The 24,428-nt window shown below is 36.0% G+C and overlaps 1 protein-coding gene across 4 annotated transcripts in view; it reads right to left on the bottom strand.

Annotated features, from left to right (window-relative positions):
* CEP128 (centrosomal protein 128) overlaps nucleotides 1-24,428 on the bottom strand; it is a gene marked incomplete at both ends in the record, with an annotated part of 391,525 nt that overhangs the window by 233,429 nt on the left and 133,668 nt on the right. For all 4 annotated transcript variants that reach the window (XM_079700920.1, XM_079700919.1, XM_079700917.1 and 1 more), the window contains 2 exons: nucleotides 4,362-4,421; nucleotides 8,952-9,128. In XM_079700920.1, coding sequence (XP_079557046.1) covers nucleotides 4,362-4,421; nucleotides 8,952-9,128 — 237 coding nt within the window. The remainder of the gene's footprint in view (nucleotides 1-4,361; nucleotides 4,422-8,951; nucleotides 9,129-24,428) is intronic.

Here is a 24,428-nt window from a genome sequence, read left to right on the forward strand (position 1 = left end):
ATCTACAAAATGAGAAAGTCAAACTTCACAATCTCTAACGCTGCTTCAGTTATAATATTTCAAAAACAGTAGGGAAAAGCAAATGCTTGTCAATGCATGAAACATGTTATATTGATACTATAAAAAGTGTGACTCTGTGGGATGATACCAAATAGGATAATATAGGAAAATCCCCAAATAACTTGGAAGTATATTTCTTATTTATATAATCTTAAAATTTACAGTACTGATCAAAGAAAACCAATATGTGAGAACTGACATATTTACTGAAATCTAATCTGCTTGCTATTTATTCATTGGTGATATTTAAGCTGAGGAGGTAACCTGAGTAGGAAAATGCAGCAAGCCTAATTACTCTCTAAAAAAAAAAAAAATATTTATTGAGCATGTAGCCAAGCCTGTGGTAAGCACTAAAGATGCAATAGGAACAGGATAGACACAGGTCTCCCCTCCTAATGCTTACAGATTAAAGAAAGAGGAGAAGAGTAAATGGGAGTTTCAATACAGTGGGATAAAGGCCAAGAAGGAAAAGATCTTTAGAGCCAAAGAAGCATATAAATTCTCCTAAGATACACCTTTATGCATCTTAAGAGTGTAATTAATGCCAGACTCCCAGAATTAAATGTGCTCTCTAAACAAAAGAGTATTGAGCCTCCTGCATTGTGCTGAAGAGCAGTTGACATCAGTTTTATTCACTATCATAAAATGATAAGTTAAGATCTGGGATCAAGAGTGATGCTTGCTCGTATTGTGGTTCCATCCTGAAAGTGAATGCCTGATGGCTCTAGATTTGATGATTTGTGCCTACTTTCTCACTGCAAGTGTCTTTGCTACTTCTCATTTCTCTCCATGATTTGAACCTAAACTCTGCTCTATGCCTTTGTCCCTGCTTCTCTTTAGGCATTCCTGTCCAAATGGAACTTTCTGGATATCAATCCCTGTGGTGGAAACTCTTCCAATACTTCTGCTAGCTTGCCTACCTAGGATCCTGCATGTCTGTCTATTCCAATACTAACCTTTGACTGTAGTCTTCTAGTTTAAATGGAAAATCCTGGACACCTCCTCCTCCATCAGCCTCTGACATAACATTAAACATCACTTGCATATTGTCACCAAAATGTTTCTTCAGTCTGTCCCTTCCTCTGAATCTCTACAATTTCCTAAATTCAAACTTTCACCCTACCTCCACCAGAGTCCTGGGTCTCACTCGAAGACCTCTTAACTGGTGTTCCTGCCTTTGGGCTTCCCACCTCTAATCTACCTTTCACATCACTATCAGAGTGATGCTTCTAAACTATGAATACAAACATTTCACTCTCCTGTTCAAAACTCCTTCATGATTCCCCACTAAATGCAGAGCTGACCCAACCTTTGAAAATGGCATACAATGCTCTTCTTGATGGATCTAATCTCTCCCTCCTTCTGGAGCCTCAGCCCTGACATTCCCTGACTCACATTTCCATACTGTATGTAGTATTGCCAAATCACTTGGGGTTTCTTTTGCATTTATCACACTGTTTCTCTTCCAGGCCATTTCTACAATTGTTTACTCTGTATGCATGTTCTTTCCTCTTTACCTGGCTGGCTTCAAGATTTAACTGCGACATCAGCCTCCAAGGCAGCTTTTACATACCTCTGTTACAGCTCTTACATATAATGTTGAAATTATCTACATAGTGTCGACTTTTCTAGAGGAAACATGTTCCTCAAGAGGAAGGATCATTTCTTAATTCATTCGTTATATCCACAGCATGTAATATAACATTGGGGCATAGTAGCTACTTAGAAAATTCTCTGCTAAACTGAATAAAATTTGGCCTCTACATGCCTTGTCAGGATTTATGACAAACACAAATCCTTTATCTATGGTAACTCTTGCATAATTTAATGACCACCTCAACCCTCTTCCTCCCTTCAGTGTCTTATTCTTACCCTTCATTGGTCATTTTATCTATGAACCTGGTCCAACTTTAGTTGGGCTTCATGTTTATGTTATGTCACCAATGCCAACCAAGCAACAGTGACACAATTCCCACCCAGTCCCTTAGTTCTTCTAGAATTAACACTAAAAGAAGAAATTCATTTGGCAGATTTATGAAAACAATTACCAAATGCAATCAGAGGTCCTTCTAATACAGCAAGATGTCAGCATGGTCTAGCTGAATAGCAATTCTACTTTCCATATAGTTTTTGTCCTTTGATGTCAGATCTTATCTGCAATACTTATAGAGCTGTCCAGTCATAGTTCACGGGAATTACAGTATTGCAGCCCATGAATAACCTAAGCCATCTTTCTAGTAAATAGAGTCAATTCCTCCTTAGTCAGTTGGTCAGCGTAGTATTGCTTATCATGACCCTTTTACACTGTAGAGGAACAGTTGCCTCATGCAGTATTAAAACTTGTCTGATTGGAAGTTCAATCCCATTAAATGATAAGGGAAAACGGCTCACTCGCTCCCAAATTAAAGAGCTATGATTAAGAGTCATCTCTGGCTCTCATAGTTTAACTGAACAACAGCAGTGAAAGCTTTCTGTTCAGAAATGATAAAGATTTTAACTTGAAAGAAAATTCCAAGTACATTGCTCTGTTGTCAGAATTGTGGAGTTGGGAAAAAAAGAGAAATGCTTTATTAATGTACAACAAGTTTCTAGCTAAAAAATTCTGAGACAGCAAAACATGTCTATTCTAAATTTACTATACAGGTAGCATAAATACAGGTTTGCATTTGGTTCTATCAAAAATGGTTAGGTATGCACAGGATCACTGTATTTAAAGTAGGAGAGAAAATTTTATAAGGCTGAGTAAATTTCAATGTTCAATCATAATACTGTTAGTTTCTTATTAAGAATTTTTTTTAAAGAGGCTTTTCTAATGAATATCTGGTATTTTCAAAAGTGAACTCTGTCTTTGCACCACCTCCCACCTGTACCTTACTCACAAATCTCAGGGCCTTATCTGTGTTGACTCAAATATTCATCTTCTTGCCACTGTTATACTTAGCCAGTTAGAGTACTTCTACATATTTTGTGTATGACTAAGTTTAAACATTGTATTTTTGCAGAAGCCTTCTGTGACATGCTGGCAGTGTCATACTCTCCCATCCTCCCAACATGAACACTATAGTTCTTCCTTTTTCTGTGTTCCTTTGTCAATGTTTACATATTTCTATAACAATATAAAACACTTTAAGGATTTCTAAAATTTGTTTACATCTACATTTTCCCTATTAACTTTCACAGCTTGCTAACACTTACTTAACATCCCCAATGTCTGTATACAAAAAAGTACTCAATCAACAAATCTTGGCTGAATGAACAAAGACTTTAAATGGTAATACAAATAATAATAAGAATGTTAATTGTGAATCTGACATGGCATGTAATACATTTTCCCACTCTTTATATGGCACTGAGAAAGTCATATACCTTCTCAGAAACCTCACTTTGCTCATATTTTTAAATAAGGATATTGTACAAACTTAACGGTTCTTTCTTGCAACAAAATCCTAAGTTGGGCCACAATTGGTGAGGTTTATAGTACAGTTGGTTTTCTTATAGAATTTAAATGTGATGGAAGATTTTAGTAACTTAAAGCTGAAAAAAACTATTCTAAAAAGGAATGCAAGTGCTTAAGTATTGATAATTGAATAAACAGGTATCAACATCTTATATGGTCATAACTCTCTATATATTTAAATTAGTGAATTTCCAAGTTGATTTGATCTATGAAGATAGCTGATAACTATCCCACAGTGTAGGAGAATCTTTTTTGCTAAAATGAGCAAATTGCTCAATTTATTTATTTTTGGTTACCTTCCACTAAATTTAAATCATATGCCAAAGAATCATGAAGCAGTAAAGTTATCTTCAGAACACAAAGTTTACCCCTCCCATTTTGTAAGTGAGAAAACAAGACACCCAGAGAGATGAATGATTTGCTTGAGCCACAAAGAGATTTGGCAGGCTTTGAGCTAACCCTCCAGAATCAGAATATAAGTATATATGTGTAAATGAAGGTTGGTTACAGTTGCCCTGACCTTTGTTCACCTCCAGAGACAAGGCCTATCCCAAGGAAAAGGCAGAGGAATTTGTCTCTCCGACAGTCTAATTTTGATATTTCAACAGTTTTACTTACTGTCATTTATTCTCTCATTCCATGCCTATACATTTAAGCTAATTTTTAAATGTTAAACTAAAAGAACATGGAAGTTTCTCGAATGCATTACAATGATATCTTTCCCAGCAATGAAGTATTATGCTTTCATATGCTCAGTTATATGTCAAAATATATGACTAGCCCAAATAGGATGCCTTGAAGGTCATAAAAATTATGAAAACTTTAGGATTCAAAGATTAATTACCTTGCTTTCTGCTAACCAGCGATGTGGGTCATAATTAATAACAGGACCAGATGAAAAAACCTACAAAAAAGAGGAAATTGTCTATTAGAAGTTGATTTTTCTCTGAAGTGAACTTACATAAATGAAAATTCTTCACCATTACATCCAAAAGTTTAGTCTCTAAACATGGGTTTAAAAAGAAGAAAATTCATACCAAGTATGAAACCAATTCCAAACCATTATTTATTTAACATGCCTATTTATGTAAGCATGTATATATGTATCCATGTATGTATGTATTGACAGTAAATATTTAGCTCACATAGAGAGACATGAATCACCTTTCAAGTGCTATTACTGCTTGAATCACTGAGTCTGATTCCATGGAGTTCTGCATGGCAAGCAGCCTCATTTAAACCAATTTATTTCATTTGTGTTTGTTTCTTTTCCTCAGTTTTGTTCCAGGTAATGTATTTCACAGTGAGTTAGATGTAATTACATAGAAACCTAATTCTTTGTCTCATTTTTCCTTCTTTAATTTTATACTATGTGGGCCATTTTGTCTCATTAATGGTTGTGCAGAACTGACAGAACCTAATCAATATGACTTCATACCAACATCGCTTTGTAATTCATGATGGTAACAAAATTCTACAATAAATAGGTTGTCTACACCAGCTGCTCTGATTTCCTTCACACCAACTCATTTATAAAATCCCTTGTCCTCTGGTTCTGTCTTATTACTGATAAAACTACACTCAAAGGTTGTCAATGACTTCCTAATTTTAAACACAAGTGTTTCTCAATGCCTACCTTCTTTGAACTCTGTGCTACCTATGATATTTTTGCATCACTTTTTCCTAGAAATTTTCTGCTTAAAAATATCTTATCCCTTTGCAAGATATGTCTATTCCTATTCTCAAATACTTCTATACTTCTTAATGTGTGTGCACATCATTCCCCTAAGGAATATCATTAGGTAATTCATTTAGACATATGATGAATGCATAATGAGTGCTGACCATGTGCCATATACAAGTGTTATATTCTTATATCCAACCTTTCCCTCATCCATGTTTCTCATTATCTAAATCTCACTCAACTCTTGTGCCTTGCCTGCCTTTTCAGTGAGATTTCCCTTAATCACTCTAGTCCATAGTGTTTTCTTCCTCTTCTACCTCTGTACCATGTTGAATATTTGTAAACATCAATTTGTCATTGATTATGATGTTTTTATTATTCTTTTTCGTTGATCTATGTCATAGTCTCAAGTCTTCAGTGACCTAAGGTATAGTGCTCAAGATTAAAGACCAAAATAATTTGAGATAAGTACAATGTTCATATTTTGTGACTTGCTTTACAAATTTATATATAGTTTAGTGTTTAACAACAGTCACTCAATCACTTATAAGTGGTGTGACTTAATTCCTCTAAGCTGTAGGTTACCATCTGTAAAGTGAGTAAACTACCTCCTCCGGCCAAGGTATAAATTAAATAAAATGGGTGTTAGCATGGTGTCAGGCATACAGAACACCATTATCACTACTAACTGCATATCAAGATGTAAGCATCAATAAATACACTTCAAAGTATATTATGACAAGAGCACTGTAACAGGCATTTGTCATAAAAAGATTAGAGAAACAGAAAGCATATAATGGTAATATGAGTATACTACAAAAAAAGCTCTACATAATAATGACAGCTATCTTTAGTTGAGTATCTACTAAGTGCAAGATACTTCACACTATGATGTGCACCTTCTATATCTATGTTTACTTTACCCTCATAGTAACCCAACATATAAATGGGACATGAATTCTTAGAGAGAATAGAGATTACATAACTCATCCAAGGTCATATATTAACAATCTGTACCCACATCTGTCTTGGTCCAAAGCCTACCCTCTTCATGCTCCACAAACAAATGCTAAAACCAAGTGTTAGGGGAAAAGCTCTGGAATTATCAAAGATTGGTCAATGAAAATATTGTATCTTTAATTCAGACACTTTTCTAATTGCTTCATAATAGTGGTGGTTTATTAAGTGTCTAACCATAGGTTTTCAATCATTGCATGCACTTACTAATGTGGAATAAGTAATAAATATGGTACTGAAAAAAGAAAATATAATTAGAAATAATGCCAATATTCCCAAAGACTTTTCTCAGACTCATTTGCTGCATATCTATTATGCAATCCATTCCATAGACAGTCACTTTCTACATAAAATGGCTGAAAATTTCATGAGCAATATTTCAAAAATGAACAAATGACCAGGAATAATTGGAATTATTCCATTTTTGAAAACATTTTACAAGGACCACCGATCTCCCCTATATTTCTGAACTATAAAGCAAAGAATCAATTTTATTTTAATAAACACCTTGGTGATTTCTGTGAGGTGAGAGCAAGTGTTATGTTCTTGAATATTCCTTTTTTTCAATTTTATAGGAATGAAACAACACAAGTTATTAATGGAAAGAGACCCACAATGAAAAAAAAAGAATTCTTAAAAAAATATTAATCGAATTTCCATTCTTTTAGATTTACTTTCCACCCATCACTAAGATTGAATTAGTATTTCTCTAGGGGAAGAGGTGTAAAGACCTATTACCACAGTCACTGCATTCTTGAAAGCCTATTAAAGAATAGGGTACTTTTCAGAATATTGGAAGGATAATTTGAACCTCATAAAGAAATAAAATATTTAAGCCATCTGCTATCTGCACACTATGTTTTAGCCTGTAATTGGCCATAACAAGGTTTATATATCCTATAACACAATCCAAATGTTTCCATTTTTACATCACTACTTGACTGAAAACAAGCCATCCTGACACAAATTCTTAAATACAGAATAAATACTGCATTGTTAACCTGTGCATCTTTGTGATAAAATTAGGATTTCAAGGCTTTAAATATATGTAAACAAGACAAGTCCTAAATAAAGCCTCATTCGACAGGGAAAAGAATAAAACAGCATTATAACAGGACTGAAAGTTGGTTTTCCCCTAAAGCCAATTACTTCTCATACTTGGCTCACAGTCCTCTCAAATTGACGTCTGAGCTTTTTAAAAAATGTATATAAAAATATATATTGTAGAAATTCCATCAACTCCACCAAATTCTACCAGTTGAAATATTTCTTTTAAAGTTGAATCCTAAGGCACAAGTGTAGAATCATCATTTGATTTTCTTTAAAACATTACTTAAGAAAAAAAAAAAAAAAGATGGGCAGGAAGAAAGGAACAGCAGGAAGAAAGAGGGGAAAGTACTTTAGGGAAGAGTATTTTTTTAAATTAATTAATTTATTTATTTTATTTTGGCTGAATTAGATCTTCGTTGCTGTGCGCGGGCTTTATCTAGTTGCCGCGAGCCGGGGCTACTCTTCGTTGTGGTGCATGGGCTTCTTACTGCGGTGGCTTCTCTTATTGCAGAGCACGTGCTCTAGGTGCGCAGGCTTCAGCAGTTGTGTCTCACAGGCTCTAGAGCACAGGCTCAGTAGTTGTGGCACACGCGCTTAGCTGCTCCGCGGCATGTGGGATCTTCCCGGACCAGGGCTCAAACCCGCATCCCCTGCACTGGCAGGAGGATTCTTAACCACTGTGCCACCAGGAAAGTCCAAGGGAAGAATATTTTATATGAGAAAAAAGATGAATGACAAAATAATAAGAAACATCTGAAGAGGTTTAAAAAAACCTTTATGCATAATACCATAATTCGAGTGCTGTCATATCATCAGATGAAATAAATACGGGGTAAACGATGGGCTAAATTATAATGTATTATGGTTATACCATATTAAAGCACTGCAATGCTCTTTGTATGTAACACAGCAGTACTAGAACCTAGAGTCAAAAGAGGTGCTTACCTTCAAGGAATTAAGAACTTCCATGATTAACATGTTTTTATTTATCATTTCACTAGGACTACACATTGAGTAGCAATAATCCATTTTAAAGACAGGAAAACGAAAGTAAATGTAATTTTTTTAAAATAGGAAAGGCAAATAGCATAGTGGTTACTTGTTTAAGCTCCACAGTTGGACACCCGAGGTTTGAAGTCCTAGTTCTAGCTTTTGACTAGATATGTGGCCAGGGGCAAGTTACTTAACCCTTCCAAGCCTTGCTTTCTCTTGTCTAAAATGGATTTAATCTGAGTACCTAAAGGATAGGGTGGTTTCAGCAATTAAGGGAGAGAATGCATACACTGTACTTACTTACACGGTATCTGTAATATAACTAGTACTCAAAAGATGTTAGCCAGTAATATACTAACAACAACAAAAATGACCAGTGATAATAAAAAATTCAAAATCCAGGCTTCTTCACTCAAAGGATTTTGTTTTAGTCAGAACTGCTGCTTCCCTTGTAAGACATTTTCTTTTACAGAGTGAGATACAGGCAATTCAGTGGAATAACAGCATACTACCTCTTACCATGAATGTGCAATAGATAAAACAGCTCATTCTAAAAAATGCAAGATATTATTTTGTTTCATAAAACTCTCTGGAATAAAAATGTGACTACCATGTAACCATGCATTGAAATCTTCTTATAATTATATATTAGGAAACTAACTGAAAGGCACAATGAGAACTCATAATTACTTTCAATTTCTCCATTGAGTCCCTGGAGAAGGTTTTACAAGCTGCATCAATTTCCTTTCCTATCACACCAAGAATGGATTCCTGTTCAGTCTCCAGACAAAGAAGTTGATCCTTGAGCTGCAATCTGGCCTCTTCCATCCTCCTTGAGTGTTCTTCTTCATTGTTTATATGTTTTTCCTAAGGCATTGATAAGAAATAAAAACAGAAGTTAATTATTAACTGGAGACAAGAAACACATGTAGTATCTGTACAACCAACTCAAAGAAGCGTATTAGAAAACAGCTTTCAATAAATATTAGTAAAACACTAGAAAAGGCAAAATGTCAAATAAGACAGTGCTTCATTTCAGGAGAAAAAAAAAGTGTTACTACTACCTTTATCTCATTAAAACAGTTTTTAAAATGTCTAAGTTTTCAAATGCAGTCACACTGCATAAATGCTTTGAGTCATGAAAATTTGATAGAAGATGGAGGTACTTTTCAAGTAAGCAAATATACTTAATGAAAAGGGGTTTCTAAAGAACCCTTTAAGACAGGGGTCCCCAACCCCCAGGCCGCTACCGGTCCGCGGCCTGTTAGAAACCGGGCCGCACAGCAGGAGGTGAGCGGCGGGCGAGTGAGCGAAGCTTCAAGTGCCGCTCCCCATCGCTCACATTACCGCCGGAACCATTCCCCCTGCCCCACATCTTGCACGAAACCGGTCCCTGGTGCCAAAAAGGTTGGGGACCGCTGCTTTAAGAGATTACAAGGACTTGGGGGCCCCCCTAGACAAAACAATTCTCAATCATTATGATTACACAATTTAATTCAAAATTTATTAGAGAAATTCAAGTGGTATTACACAAGGCTTGGAGGAAAATAACAGAATCACTAGAATTCTAAGTATAAACAGTGGACCAAAAAGTCATGATGGCTGGCTAGTTATGCCTACATAGTAGGCTACATAGTAGCCTACTCATCTTTACCTACCCTAGTAAATACAACACAAGCAGGAAGATGATATGGCCAATAAACCAGCTTGAATTTAAAATAACAAAGAATTTTTCAATGAAAAGTAGTCATGAAAAGCGGAATGGCATTCGAGCAGAATAATCATACATGATATTTCCTTGCAATTCAACTTACTTTAAAAAATGAAAGAAACACCCTCTGCGCAAAAGAACAGAGTCCTTTCACAACCTGTCTTCAGCCGTTCTGGAACTGGCAGCTCAGCTTTGTAAACATAGGAGCTGGATTTTCTTTTCTTTTTGGTACTCCTATTTGAGTCATGTTTCAGCAGTAGAGTACATTAAGCTCACAAGAGACAAATGTACACACTAGAATACCATTCAATTAACTATATTAGTTTACAGTGAGAACCATAACCGCCATATGGATCAGAATGTACGACTTGTTACGTACCTACCCACCTATACATCTTATCCTTCAAAGTTTATCCTTCAAGGCCCAGTCTCCTTTCTTTCCTGATCTCCCAATGCAGAATGTTTCCACAGTATATTATGTATCATGTAGTTTTTTAAAAAATTTACTAAGCTATAAGGTAATTATTTGGTCTTGCACCTGTCTGCCTTAATAAACTGATAATTTCAGGAGACCACAAAACATGTTTATAGTCATCTTTAAACTCCTCCACTTTGCTAAATAAGTGATTTAAACATTTTTTGCAGACAAATTCAATACAGTAAAGATCATTTCATCAACTACCATGCAGATCTATATATTCAAAGTCCACTGAAGTGCGCTAGGTTTCCTCTATACAAACATAGGCCTCCAAACAAACATAGGCCTGCAGTGTTCTCGCTGATGTAATATTAATAAAGAAAATACTCTATCAGGGGTTACTGACATACTTAGGGGACAACTGTTCATATTCGAAATCCACGCAATTCACGAGGATGTTCTAATTGATCTTTCTTTTCTCTCTTCCCTCACAGCCATCTTTCTTTTTCCACTGTCACTTTTCTGTGCTCTCTGTTACTTCCCTCATTAAAAAGAAGACAAAACTATTTCTACATTTTGATATTCTTAAGAATGCTGAAATCACTTTAACAAAGACTGAAAATTTCATTATCCACTTCACTATCCTCTGTGAGACAGCATACCATGTCCAATCTCCCTTTGAAGTGAAACTCACAGAGCTATAAACTCACATAAACCTTAGAGAGCAGTGGGTTCAACTGTCTGTTCTTTCAGGATCCCCTTCTTTGACATTTCTGACAGATGGTCATCCAACCCCTACCTACAGGACCAACTCAAGTTTCAAGGAAAAGAGTAATTGACAAAGCCGCAAAATCCTTCCATTAGTCTAAGTGCTATATTCAAAAATTAAAGTAAATAAATGAATCCTCCACCCCTACTAAATCTTCTGATGTTCCAGGCAAAGGTCCAGGTTCTTTTATTTAACTCGGTTTCAGACACTGTACCATACTGGTTCTCCATCCTTTCTGCATGTCCTTCAAGACCCTAAATCTAAGAGTTAAATAAGCTCTTCCATTCTGTACCTAAGCAACTGTAATTTGATTTCTTCACTCATTCTACAAATTTTTATGGAAGGCCTACTATGGCAATACACTCTTCTGGATGCTAGGGATAGAGTAAATGAGATAGATAAGGCTTTTGCTCTCACAGAGCCAACAAATTTCTCCTTGAAATTTCAACATGTTTGTCCCATTCTTCTGGCTTGAGAATATCAATTTAAACACTAATTGTGGCACCCAAAGAATTAGCTATTTCTCCCACTTTCATGTTTCAGAAATAGCTCTACCAATGGAGCAAGCACAGCTAACTCTATGGGAGGAAGTTAAACTGGCTGACATTAATTCAATCAACCATCTCATTGGGGGCATATAGATTAATAAAAGCAGATGATAATATTTAGGTACTATTATGGCTATTCCCTGGTCTTCTAATGAAATCAGAGGGAGCAGTAATTCTACAGCAACATTAACAAAAAGCTACCATATTTCAAGAGAACCAGAAGTAAGACACAGTATTTCAGAGACTATTTAGAAATATGGAAGACACAGATAGTCCAACTTCAATGTTTCAGCGTAAATGGACACAGATGCCTGGGTCTTGGGAATATAAGGAGTTTCTTTGCAGCAGGTAGGGGGGTGGGGATAGATGAAGCTGACTATGACAGTCTATGTGATCCAAGAAAAGGGATATCAGTCCTAGACCATGACTGAGTTTGAGAAAGAACCTTAGAAAACAAGCCCAACCCTTAATTTTATGAAATGAGGAAACGAAAGTTCAGACAAAGCAACTTGACTGAAGTCAAAGAGCCAATAACCCATAAACTGAGTCCCAACTCCCTTACTAGTGCTCTCTACTGAAATGCTATAAAGGTTGAGTTCTTAAAACTGAAGCTTAGAAAGCCAATGTGAAAACTCAAAAAAGTTATCAGTAGGTGTTAGGGAAGGTAATAGTCTTGTTCAGGCTTCAGAGGCAATAGGCCTTTGACCAAACAAAGACCCTGAAGGGAGCTACGTGCCAAACTGCTGGACTATGCAGGTCAGCAGAAATGGCACTAGCAAGCCTGAAAACCAACAGATAAGGAAGGGAGTAAGTCAGGAAGCTTCCTGGACCTTGGGAATCTGGCCAGTTCAGCAGACATTCTGAGACTTAGGAATAGAGAGCAAAGCATTTCTGATAATAGCCAGAGCTGCATATTTGCTCATAAGCTGGTGATTATCAGCTGCGGCTTGGCGTTGCTCCTTTGAGCAGTACTCTGAAGTCTCAGCCGTGGGGTGGCCGCACTGCTCAGGACCTTCCAACTGGGACTCCAGATCACTGTTCCAGGGATTTCCCAGCGCTGCTTGGATCTGGATGTAGGTGCTTCCCCAATTTGGTGATGTATATACATTTATTTCTTGCTATGTTGCTTGTCCTTATGCTGTAACACTGGGACTCCAGATTGCTGTTGCTTGGATCTGGATGTAGGTGCTTACCCAATTTGGTGATGTATGTACATGTATCTCTCTATATACATATATTGCTTGTCCTCGTACTGTAACTTACTAATATAATAAATTTCCTTATTTCTTGCTTATTAAAGTGTGGAGTGGTTATTTTACCGGTGAATCCTCTGAACCTGAAGCTGAAAGTAAGTCTTTGGGCAAAACAGTAGCTTATATGGGGGCTAATGTAGTCATAAAGTAGGAAGAATAACTCAAAAACAATTTCTGAATAAGCTTTATCACTACAAATGAAAATATATGACATACTGGCAAATTCAGAATAGACCACAAAAAAGGGGGAAAAAACCCATCAAGCATGAACAATATCCTAAACATTTAGGGGCTACTGCTCTCCTCTATACTGGAGATGTACCTGTGTACACATAAAATCTGCTCTAGATTTTCGTTTAAAAGTATACCTAATACCACACTACACAAGGTATGGTTCCACTGTCAAGACAGCAAAGGTTTCATGAAGCTTCCACTTCAAGACAGGAAAGGCTTACATTGTTGACGTTTGTGTCTAAAGGAAACAAAAATCATACTACTTACAATGTCATCATACACACACACACACACACACACACATACAGCTTAATCAATGAACCTGTAATTCAAAGGATAAGAAGTGCTCCTCTAACTAGAACATTCACTCTCCCAAAGGCTATAAAGATTACAAGGAGACACAATCTTAATGAAAATAGAACAACTTCAGTAAAACTAGAGCATGTCCAAAATGTTATCTCCTTGGCAAAAGCTTATGAGATTCCTTCAATGTCTTTAGTATTCCAGAAAAGCCACTTTATTTCCAATACGGTTATTACATAAAATGAGAACAGTTCTTCACACACCTTAAGAGAAACATTATAGCAAATAAAGCACACTCACACCACTAAATAAATCATTAATTTACAAAGCTAATGTTTTTCCTTTACTGAAAACTAACTTGAATAAGTGTGCAATATTTCAGCCCCAAGGCCATCTAGAATACATGAGCAGGGGGTGGGAGAGAGAGAGAGTAAGCAGTAAGAGAGAAATCAAAGTTAAGGGCTGAAGTTAAAACTAATGCAACGTAATTCAAAGTTACTGGAAGCATGGCTTATTGAAACTATAGTCCTGCACACACTAAAAAGTTTTGAGGAAGAATATTTCTGTAACTCAAGATAACTATCATGCCTATCTAAGCCTTAAATCCAGGATACTAGCATTACAAGGCAAATTATGAAACTATCCTGAACAAAAATTGGATCTGTCTGGAAGCCATTTATCTGACTCTCTAAAGAAGGCTCACATTACTTCTGCCAACAGAGCTGACTCAGCTGCAAGGAAGCTAAGATACAATATGAAATGCCAACCAAGGCAGAAACTGCAGCATGACTAAAAGAGAAGGATCTACTATGGATATTATAGGAAATTTGAAAGGAGTTTAATCTGGAAAATTACTATACTGCAGTTCAAGATGTCTGGCAAAACAGCCAACAAATAAATAAATAATGCATTAATTGCTGTCACATGTAACTACTTTTTTCAAACATTTCGTAAAAACAGAAGATTGTACATGAGTATGGATTTCTTAAAATTATGGCTATATATTAAACACTCAGATGGGTATCAAAAAATTAAAACCACAATAAAGCAACAACAATTCCAAAATCAATAGTTAAGATCAATTTGAAAGAGTCCCCATGAATTCAACCTCTGTATATCCTTTGCCCTCTGTGAACCAAACACTACTCTGGAATAAAGAGGACAAGGGAAGGTCATAAACTGATTTTTTTTACTTGTTATGAAAGTCTAATAACACGCATCTACTTCATCACTCACGCGATTATTATAGCAACGGCAGGTAACCTCAGTTCTTAGGAATACTAGGTGCTCCTTCTCTATGTTCCTGTGGCATTTTGTATGAGCTTCTGCTGTAGCACTTACTACTCTGTGTGTCTTTCATGTCTATCACCTCAACAGACTGTGAGTTCCTCTAGGGCAAAGATCTTATTCCTCTTCATTTAAATATCTCAGCACCGCTCGTACAATGATGGTGGAAATGTAAACTGGTGCAGCCACTATGGAAAACAGTATAGAGGTTCCTCAAAAAATTAAGAATAGAACTACCATATGATCCAACTATCCCACTTCTAGGTATTCATCTGAAGAAAACAAGAACACTAATTAGAAAAGATACATGCACCCCTATGTTCGTTGTAGCATTATGTACAATAGCCATGATATGGAAACAACCTACATGCCCATAAACAGATAAATGGATAAAGAAGATGTGGTGTGTGTGTGTGCACAGAGACACAAAATGAAATACTTCCCATACACAAAAAAAGATGAAATCTTGCCATTTGCAACAACATAGATGGAACTTGAAGGTATTATGCTAAGTGAAACAAGTCAGAAAAAAACAAATACCATATGATTTCATTTATATGTGGAATATAAGAAACAAACAAACAAAATAAGTGAACAAGCAAAATCAAACATATAGATACAGGGAACAAAGTAATAGTTACCAGAGGAGAAGACTGGTGGGGAGGGCAAAATGGGTAAAGGGTAATCAACTGTATGGCAACAAATGGAAACTAACTTTTTGGTGGTGAGCACGCTGCAGTGTATATAAAAGTAGAGAGTTGTACACGTGAAATTTATATAATGTTATAAACCAATGTTAGCTCAATAAAAAGTAAATTTAAAAAAAGAGAAAAAAATCACAGCATCTAATAGAGTGTCTCACATAGCAGTCAATCGATAAATCTTTCTGAAACATAAATATCCTTTTATGTTCCATTCATTCCATTAGTGTCTTTTTTTTTCTTAGTGTATTCTCTATGTGCCAAGCATAGTAGTCCCTAACTACACAACAATGAAGAAAAAAAAAAACCCAAAACCAGAATCTCTAAACTCAATAACTTCTTATGTTTCAGTAAGTTTGTTTTTGTAATACATTAATTAGTCAAATCATTGAGGGCAAGCATCTTGTAAGTAGCAGGTTATTATAACCATCAGAGTAAGCTGATGTCACAAAAGTGAAGGCTCTGTCAGTGGTAAGTAAATCAGAATAAATTTTGAGGACAGAGGTAATAAGATTTGCTGATGAGTTACGTATAGGTCTGTGTGTGAGAGAGTAAGAGAGTTCTTTACTTGTATTTAGAAAGCAAAAGAACATTGTAATTCCTACTAGAAGATTAAAATCAAAATGCTACTATTTTTTGAGTTAGATATACACTTCCTTCTCCTCTGTAAGTATATACTTTATACTATTTCCTTCAAAGGAGGGAAGAAATTATGATTAATAGTATATAAGAGTAAGAGCTAAGAGCATTAGTAAAACAGTAGAGTTAATTGAAAAAAGTAATGGCGGGCTTCCCTGGTGGCACAGTGGTTGAGAATCCACCTGCTGATGCAGGGGACACGGGTTTGTGCCCCGGTCCGGGAAGATCTCACATGCTGCAGAGCGGCTAGGCCCGTGAGCCATGGCCTTTGAGCCTGCATGTCCAGAGCCTGTGCTCCGCAACGGGAGAGGCCACAACAGTGAGAGGCCCGCGTACCGCAAAAAAATAAAATAAAATAAAAGTAATGTCATAATTAGAAAACTGGATAGATGATTTGATGTATGTTAAAATTTGAATGTGGAAGACTTTCCAATCTATAACCTAGTCTTAGGCAGGCTTAGGAAAGTTATCCATAAAACAGAAGTCAAAAAATGGAAATTAAAATTTAAACTTCTAACCCCATTTAAGGAAATTATTCTTGCCTCAGGCTTTTTAGTATCTTTTTCTAGGAGAATATTGAGCAATACAAAGATCATTGGCAGCACAATCAAAAAGGTGTTAGGATATGTATTGGATACATTCCTAGAAATTAATATTCACAGTTGGAAACAAAAGTGCCTCTAAAGGGTATTTTATGCATTCATTAACTTTTAGGACCATTTTGTAATTATGATGTATTTCTCTTAAGTCAATGCCTGGAAACAGAAATAACATTAGTTATTTAAAATCAGCCACTTTTGATGCATTTCTATTTCTGAAACAAAATACGGACAAGGAAACAAACAACTAGAGTTTCAAATTATGCATTTGGAACGAACATTGTTTAATTTTCAAAAGAAAAAAAGTGCATCATTCATTTCCAGAGAAATGTTTATAAGCTTACGGTGTCTTTGGAAACCATCAGAATTTCTTCCTCTCCTCTATTTTTTTCCTTAAAGGATGCTTAAGCATGCATTTATTCTTATGAAAGAATATGGGAAAAAAAGTTTAAAAACAAATCTCCAAATAATATAACTCGTGTATACAATAAGCACCTTCTAGTTATTGGTTTTTCATTAATTGAAAGAACATTGCTTGTTCAAGATTAAATGATAAAATGGACTGAGTCAATTGGTGCTTTAAATGGTGATAAAAGAAACACAATGTAAACGAACCAGGACATTCATCTTATGTCCCCTTTTAGGGTCTACCAACGCAAGCTAGGTCTGCTCAACATGCAGCACAGCACTGGCACAGATGCAATAGAGATCTTTCATGTGGCCTCTTCCCCTTGGCTTTACACACAAGCAACTGTAGGTACTATTATTTAGCCTAACTCCTACACCCACAGGATGGGTATCACTCACAGTTTCACAAGGAAATGAAATCAAACTAGTAATACAGGATTTTAAAGGCAAGTGCCCAAAAGGATTTCTTTCTTCTCAAGCCCTTATAGTTATCAACCATTCAGCTAAAGATTAAATGCCTTGAAATCAAGTCCAAATCAGGGGTCATAAAGACACAGACTTGGACTTCACTCCTTAAATTCACTTAAAATCAACCTCTGATTGTAAATGGCTGGTAAAGAGGCCACTGTCAATGGAGGAGAGTTTGGAAATGGCTTCTCCACGCCTGTGTTCCAGTCTGGAAAGTAAACCAAATGTCCTTCTATACATCTTTATGTCTTGACCCTCCCTCCACCGCAGCTGTATGTACAACTGGGATCCCCCGGCACTGCACAATCACTCCATCTTTGCACTCTAAACTTGTTTCTTAACACCTGGCAGAGTGATTCATACATGGTAAACACTGGTGTTTCTGTCAATTCTCTGTGAAATTAAGGATTACTCTGGACTTAATGACTATCAGGGATTCAATTAAAAGCACTTTATAAATGACAAATGCAAAATTTATAATGTTACCTTCAATTTGACAATTTTATTATTATTTTCATTGTTGTTTTTAAATGAGAGAAATCAGACAGGAACTTACTCATAGTATCTTAGTTAGTGTTTATTTAACGTATCTGGTTTAAGTTTGCTATAGCTTTACTCTACTCACACTATTTAAAATAGACGAAGCACCAAAGAAAGAGCAGTCTGCCTAAAAATAGCATAAAGTGTAACCATAAAATAAATGCTAGAAGTCAACAGCTCATTTGCTTCTATTTCTTTCTCATACTTGGAAATAAAATGGAAATCAGAGAATTCTGCATGCTACTATCTTAGTAAAATATGTGAAACTGTGGTTTTTGCAAAGTAGTGAATACTTTATAGAAGAGACATCTGACAATCATATATATTTTTCCACATCATGAGAAAGAAACAGCAATCCTAAACAGATGGTCAAATTAGAAACAAAACACAAATTTCAACAACACTGATTCATTTTTTCCAGTCACAGATATCTTTTATGTGGAAATATCAGGTTTTAATTAGACTTTTCTAACAAAATCATTGATGACTTCTATTCCAAAATTTGTGTCAGGCTAAAAAACATAAGAGAGGATATGGTAATGTGTTGAATATAATAACCCTAAATTTAAATTCAACAGTAAAATTTCATTGAAAAGACACAAATGTGAGTCATTTTACTGGCAGTAAATAAAGGGAAAAATACAAGGAATTTATGCTCATATCCTGTTTTCCACCACAAACTATGCAACGTTCAGCAAGTCACTATACTACACCCTCGCCCTCAGTTTCCACCATCTGTAAAAAATGGGCATCATAATTACACTTGCAAATGTGAATTATAATTACCATTTTTTAAAGATACATATTTTGTATAAGAAAATTATTTCCTAAGTGTTTTCAGCCAACATAGCCATAGCTTTAAATATGTTGCTAGGTGTCACTTCACAAATGATTTCAATAAAGGATTTCATGAGAAGGAACAGAAGTACATTTCTACAAATCCTAATCGATTCAACACTTAGGTTCCTGTGAACTGCAATTGCCTTAGATGTCTCACAATTTGTCTTCTAATTGTTTCACTGCAGCTATTCACATCTCCCAAAAGAACTAATAATAGAAAATCAAGTCAAAAAAAAGAGAAAGAAAGACTTCTAAAAAAACTTAAGTATAACTATGGAAAAAAGCAAGTATTCACTGAATTAGTTAAACATCTCAGAGAGCCTACATAATCTATATATTGATCAGAAATCCTTTTGATTAGAAACTCCTTTAATCCATTAGGCCCTATTTATCAAGTTCACTCTATTGCTTAAATAGTAGGAATCTTTGGGATATAAGTCATGGGCTTCTTTTCATTGAAAACATATTTTTGTCCTGTTTTCTTGTTTTTATTTCCCCCAATCCAGTCAACACATACACACTCATAGAGGGAAGGGGAATGGGGGAGAGAGAGACAGAGAGAGAGAGGGGGAGGGAGGGGGAGAGAGGGAGAGGGGGAGAGGGAGAAAGAGAGAGAGAGAGGGAGAATGAATGTACATACATATCCATAGGTTATTGATATTTTTTATCTACATGTAAACATGTGTATGTACATGCATGTATACACACATATCTCTTCAACCACAATTTACTTAAAAATTACCTACCATGGGCTTCCCTGGTGGCACAGTGGTTGAGAGTCCACCTGCCGATGCAAGGGACACGGGTCCGTGCCCCGGTCCAGGAGGATCCCACATGCTGTGGAGCGGCTGGGCCCGTGAGCCATGGCCGCTGAGCCTGCGCGTCCAGAGCCTGTGCTCCACAACGGGAGCAGCCACAACAGTGAGAAGCCCGCGTATCACACAAAAAAATAATAAATAAAAAAAAAATAAAAAAATTACCTACCATGTGTCAGTCTCTCGGCCTGGTCTTGGAGATAAAAAAAAACAACCAAGACTTGGTTCCTGTCTTCAAATAGCAAACATGTAAACTTCCAATCAGCATAGTTCCACAATAAGTCTTACTCCCAGTTCCCTGGCCCTTAATACTTGACACATTATTGGGTAATTAATCAATCCTTGCTGATTGGTTTATTGCTGGGCTGAACCATTAATTGGCATCTATTTGGTAACAAAACAATAACAAAATAATGGCAGCTGCTAGTCAATACCTTATCAGGTATCAGAAATTCAGCAAAGCACTTTATATACATTTTCACATTTAATTCAATAATAGAGCTTATTATTACATCTGTTTTAAGGATGATATAACTGAGGCTTTGAGTTTTGTTTTGTTTTTTGAATTTTATTTTATTTATTTTTTTATACAGCAGGTTTTTACTAGTCATCGATTTTATACACATTAGTGTATACATGTCAATCCCAATCTCCCAATTCATCACACCACCACCACCACCTCCTGCTGCTTTCCTCCCTTGGGGTCCATAGGTTTGTTCTCTACATCCGTGTCTCTATTTCTGCCCTGCAAACCAGTTCATCTGTACCATTTTTCTAGGGTCTGTAGATTCATCCACGTATCTACAAATGACCCAATTTCATTCCTTTTTATGGCTGAGTAATATTCCATTGCATGTATGTACCACACCTTCTTTCTCCATTCGTCTGTCGATGGGCATTTAGGTTGCTTCCATGACCTGGCTATTGTAAATAGTGTTGCAGTGAACATTGGGGTGCGTGTGTCTTTTGGAATTATGGTTTTCTCAGGGTATATGCCGAGTAGTGGGATTGCTGGGTCATATGGTAATTCTATTTATAGTTTAAGGAACCTCCATACTGTTCTCCATAGTGGCTGTATCAATTTACATTCCAACCCACAGTGCAAAAGGGTTCCCTTTCTTCCACACCCTCTCCAGCATTTGTTGTTTGTAGATTTTCTGATGATGTCCATTCTAACTGGAGTGAGGTGATACCTCATTGTAGTTTTGATTTGCATTTCTCTAATAATTAGTGATGTTGAGCAGCTTTTCATGTGCTTCTTGGCCATCTGTATGTCTTCTTTGGAGAAATGTCTATTTAGGTCTTCTGCCCATTTTTGGATTGGGTTGTTTGTTTTTTGAATATTGAGCTGCATGAGCTGTTTATGTATTTTGGAGATTAATCCTTTGTCTGTTGATTCATTTGCAAATATTTTTTCCCATTCTTAGGGTTGTCTTTGCATCTTGTTTGTAGTTTCCTTTGCTTTGCAAAAGCTTTTAAGTTTCATTAGGTCCCTTTTGTTTATTTTTGTTTTTATTTCCATTACTCTAGGAGGTGGATCAAAAAAGATCTTGCTGTGATTTATGTCAAAGAGTGTTCTTCCTATGTTTTCCTCTAAGAGTTTTATAGTGTCCGGTCTTACATTTAGGTCTCTAATCCATTTTGAGTTTATTTTTGTGTATGGTGTTAGGGAGTGTTCTAATTTCATTCTTTTACATGTAGCTGTCTGGTTTTCCCAGCACCACTTATTGAAGAGACTGTCTTTTCTCCATTGTATATCCTTGTCTCCTTTGTCATAGATTAGTTGACCATAGGTGCATGGGTTTATCTCTGGGTTTTCTATCCTGTTCCACTGAGTTATATTTCTGTTTTTGTGCCAGTACTATATTGTCTTGATTATTGTAGCTTTGTAGTATGGTCTGAAGCTAGGGAGTCTGATTCCTCCAGCTCCGTTTTTTTCCCTCAAGACTTCTTTGTCTATTCGGGGTCTTCTGTTTCTCCATACAGATTTTAAGATTTTTTGCTCTAGTTCTGTAAAAAATGCCATTGGTAATTTGATATGGATTGCATTGAATCTGTAGATTGCTTTGCGTAGTACAGTCATTTTCACAGAATTGATTCTTCCAATCCAAGAACATGCAATATCTCTCCATCTGTTGGTATCATCTTTAATTTCTTTCAACAGTGTCTTATAGTTTTCTGCATACAGGTCTTTTGTCTCCCTAGGTAGGTTTATTCCTAGGTATTTTACTCTTTTTGTTGCAATGGTAAATGGGAGTGTTTCCTTAATTTCTCTTTCAGATTTTTCATCATTAGTGTATAGGAATGCAAGACATTTCTGTGCACTGATTTTGTATCCTGCAACTTAACCAAATTCATTGATTAGCTCTAGTAGTTTTCTGGTGGCATATCTAAGATACTCTATGTATAGTATCATGTCATCTGCAAACAGTGGCAGTTTTCCTTCTTCTTTTCCAATTTGTATTCTTTTTATTTCTTTTTCTTCTCTGATTGCCATGGTCAGGACTTCCAAAACTATGTTGAATAACAGTGGCAAGAGTGGACATCCTTGTCTTGTTCCTGATCTTAGAGGAAATGCTTTCAGTTTTTCACCATTGAGCATGATGTTTGCTGTGGGTTTGTCATATATGGCCTTTATTATGTTGAGGTAAGTTCCCTCTATGCCCACTTTCTAGAGAGTTTTGATCATAAATGGGTGTTGAATTTTGTCAAAAGCTTTTTCTGCATCTATTGAGATGATCATATGGTTTTTATTCTTCAATTTGTTAATGTGGTGTATCACATTGATTGATTTGCATATACTGGAGAATCCTTGCATCCCTGCGATACATCCCACTTGATCATGGTGTATGATACGTTTCATGTGTTGCTGGATTCTGTTTGCTAGTATTTTGTTGAGAATTTTTGCATCTATATTCATCAGTGATATTAGTCTGTAATTTCCTTTTTTTGTAGTATCTTTGTCTGGTTTTGGTATCAGAGTGATGGTGGCCTCATAGAATGAGTTTGGGGTGTTCCTTCCTCTGAAATTTTTTGGAAGAGTTTGAGAACGATGGGTGTTAGCTCTTCTCTAAATGTTTGATAGAATTCACCTGTGAATTTCTATTTCTTCCTGGTTCAGTCTGGGAAGGTTATACCTTTCTGAGAATTTGTCCATTTCTTCCAGGTTGTCCATTTTATTTTCATAGAGTTGCTGGTAGTAGTCTCTTAGGATGCTTTGTATTTCTGCACTACCTGTTGTAACTTCTTTTTCATTTCTAATTTTACTGATTTGGGTCCTCTCCCTCTTTTTCTTGATGAGTCTTGCTAATGGTTTATCAATTTTCTTTATCTTCTCAAAGAACCAGCTTTTAGTTTAACTGATCTTTGCTATTGTTTTCCTTGTTTCTCATTCATTTATTTCTGCTCTGATCTTTATGATTTCTTTCCTTCTGCTAACTTTGGGTTTTGTTTGTTCTTCTTTCTCTAGTTCCTTTAGGTGTAATATTAGATTGTTTACCTGAGATTTTTATTGTTTCTTGAGGTAGGCTTGTATAGCTATAAAATTCCCTCTTAGAACTGCTTTTGCTGCATCCCGTAGGTTTTGGATCGTCGTGTTTTCATTGCCATTTGTCTGTAGGTATTTTTTGATTTCCTCTTTGATTTCTTCAGTGATCTCTTGGTTATTTAGTAACGTAATGTTTAGCCTCCGTGTGTTTGTGCTTTTTACATTGTTTTCCCTGTAATTGATTTCTAATCTCATTGCACTGTGGTCAGAAAAGATGCTTGATATGATTTCAATTTTCTTAAATTTATTGAGGTTTGATTTGTGACCCAAGATGTGATCTATCCTGGAGGATGTTCCATGCGCACTTGAGAAGAAAGTGTAATCTAAGGATTTTGGATGGAATGTCCTATAAATGTCAATTAAATCTATCTGGTCTATTGTGTCATTTAAAGCTTGTGTTTCCTTATTAATTTTCTGTTTGGATGATCTGTCCATTGGTGTAAGTGAGGTGTTAAAGTCCCCCATTATTATTGTGTTACTGTTGACTTCCTCTTTTAGAGCTGTTAGCAATTGCCTTATGTATTGAGGTGATCCTTTGTTGGGTGATATATATTTATAATTGTTATATCTTCTTCTTGGGTTGATCCCTGATCATTATGTAGTGTCCTTCCTTGTCTCTTGTAACATTCTTTATTTTAAAGTCTATTTTATCTGATATGAGTACTGCTGCTCCAGCTTTCTTTTGATTTCCCTTTGCATGGAGTATCTTTCTCCATCCTCTCACTTTCAGTCTGAAAGTGTCCCTAGGTCTGAAGTGGGTCTCTTGTAGACAGCATATATATGGGTCTTGCTTTTGTATCCATTCAGCAAGACTGTGTCTTTTTGTTGGAGCATTTAATCCATTCACGTTTAAGGTAATTATCGATATGTATGTTCCTATTACCATTTTCTTAATTACTTTGGGCTTGTTTTTGTAGGTCCTTTTCTTCTCTTATGTTTCCCACTTAGAGAAGTTCCTTTAGCATTTGTTGTAGAGCTGGTTTGGTGGTGCTTAATTCTCTTAGCTTTTGCTTGTCTGTAAATCTTTTGATTTCTCCATCGAATCTGAATGAGATCCTTGCCGGGTAATCTTGCTTGTAGGTTCTTC

This window comes from Hyperoodon ampullatus (genome assembly GCF_949752795.1).
Source record: "Hyperoodon ampullatus genome assembly, chromosome: 3".
Classification (NCBI taxonomy): Eukaryota; Metazoa; Chordata; class Mammalia; order Artiodactyla; family Ziphiidae; genus Hyperoodon; species Hyperoodon ampullatus.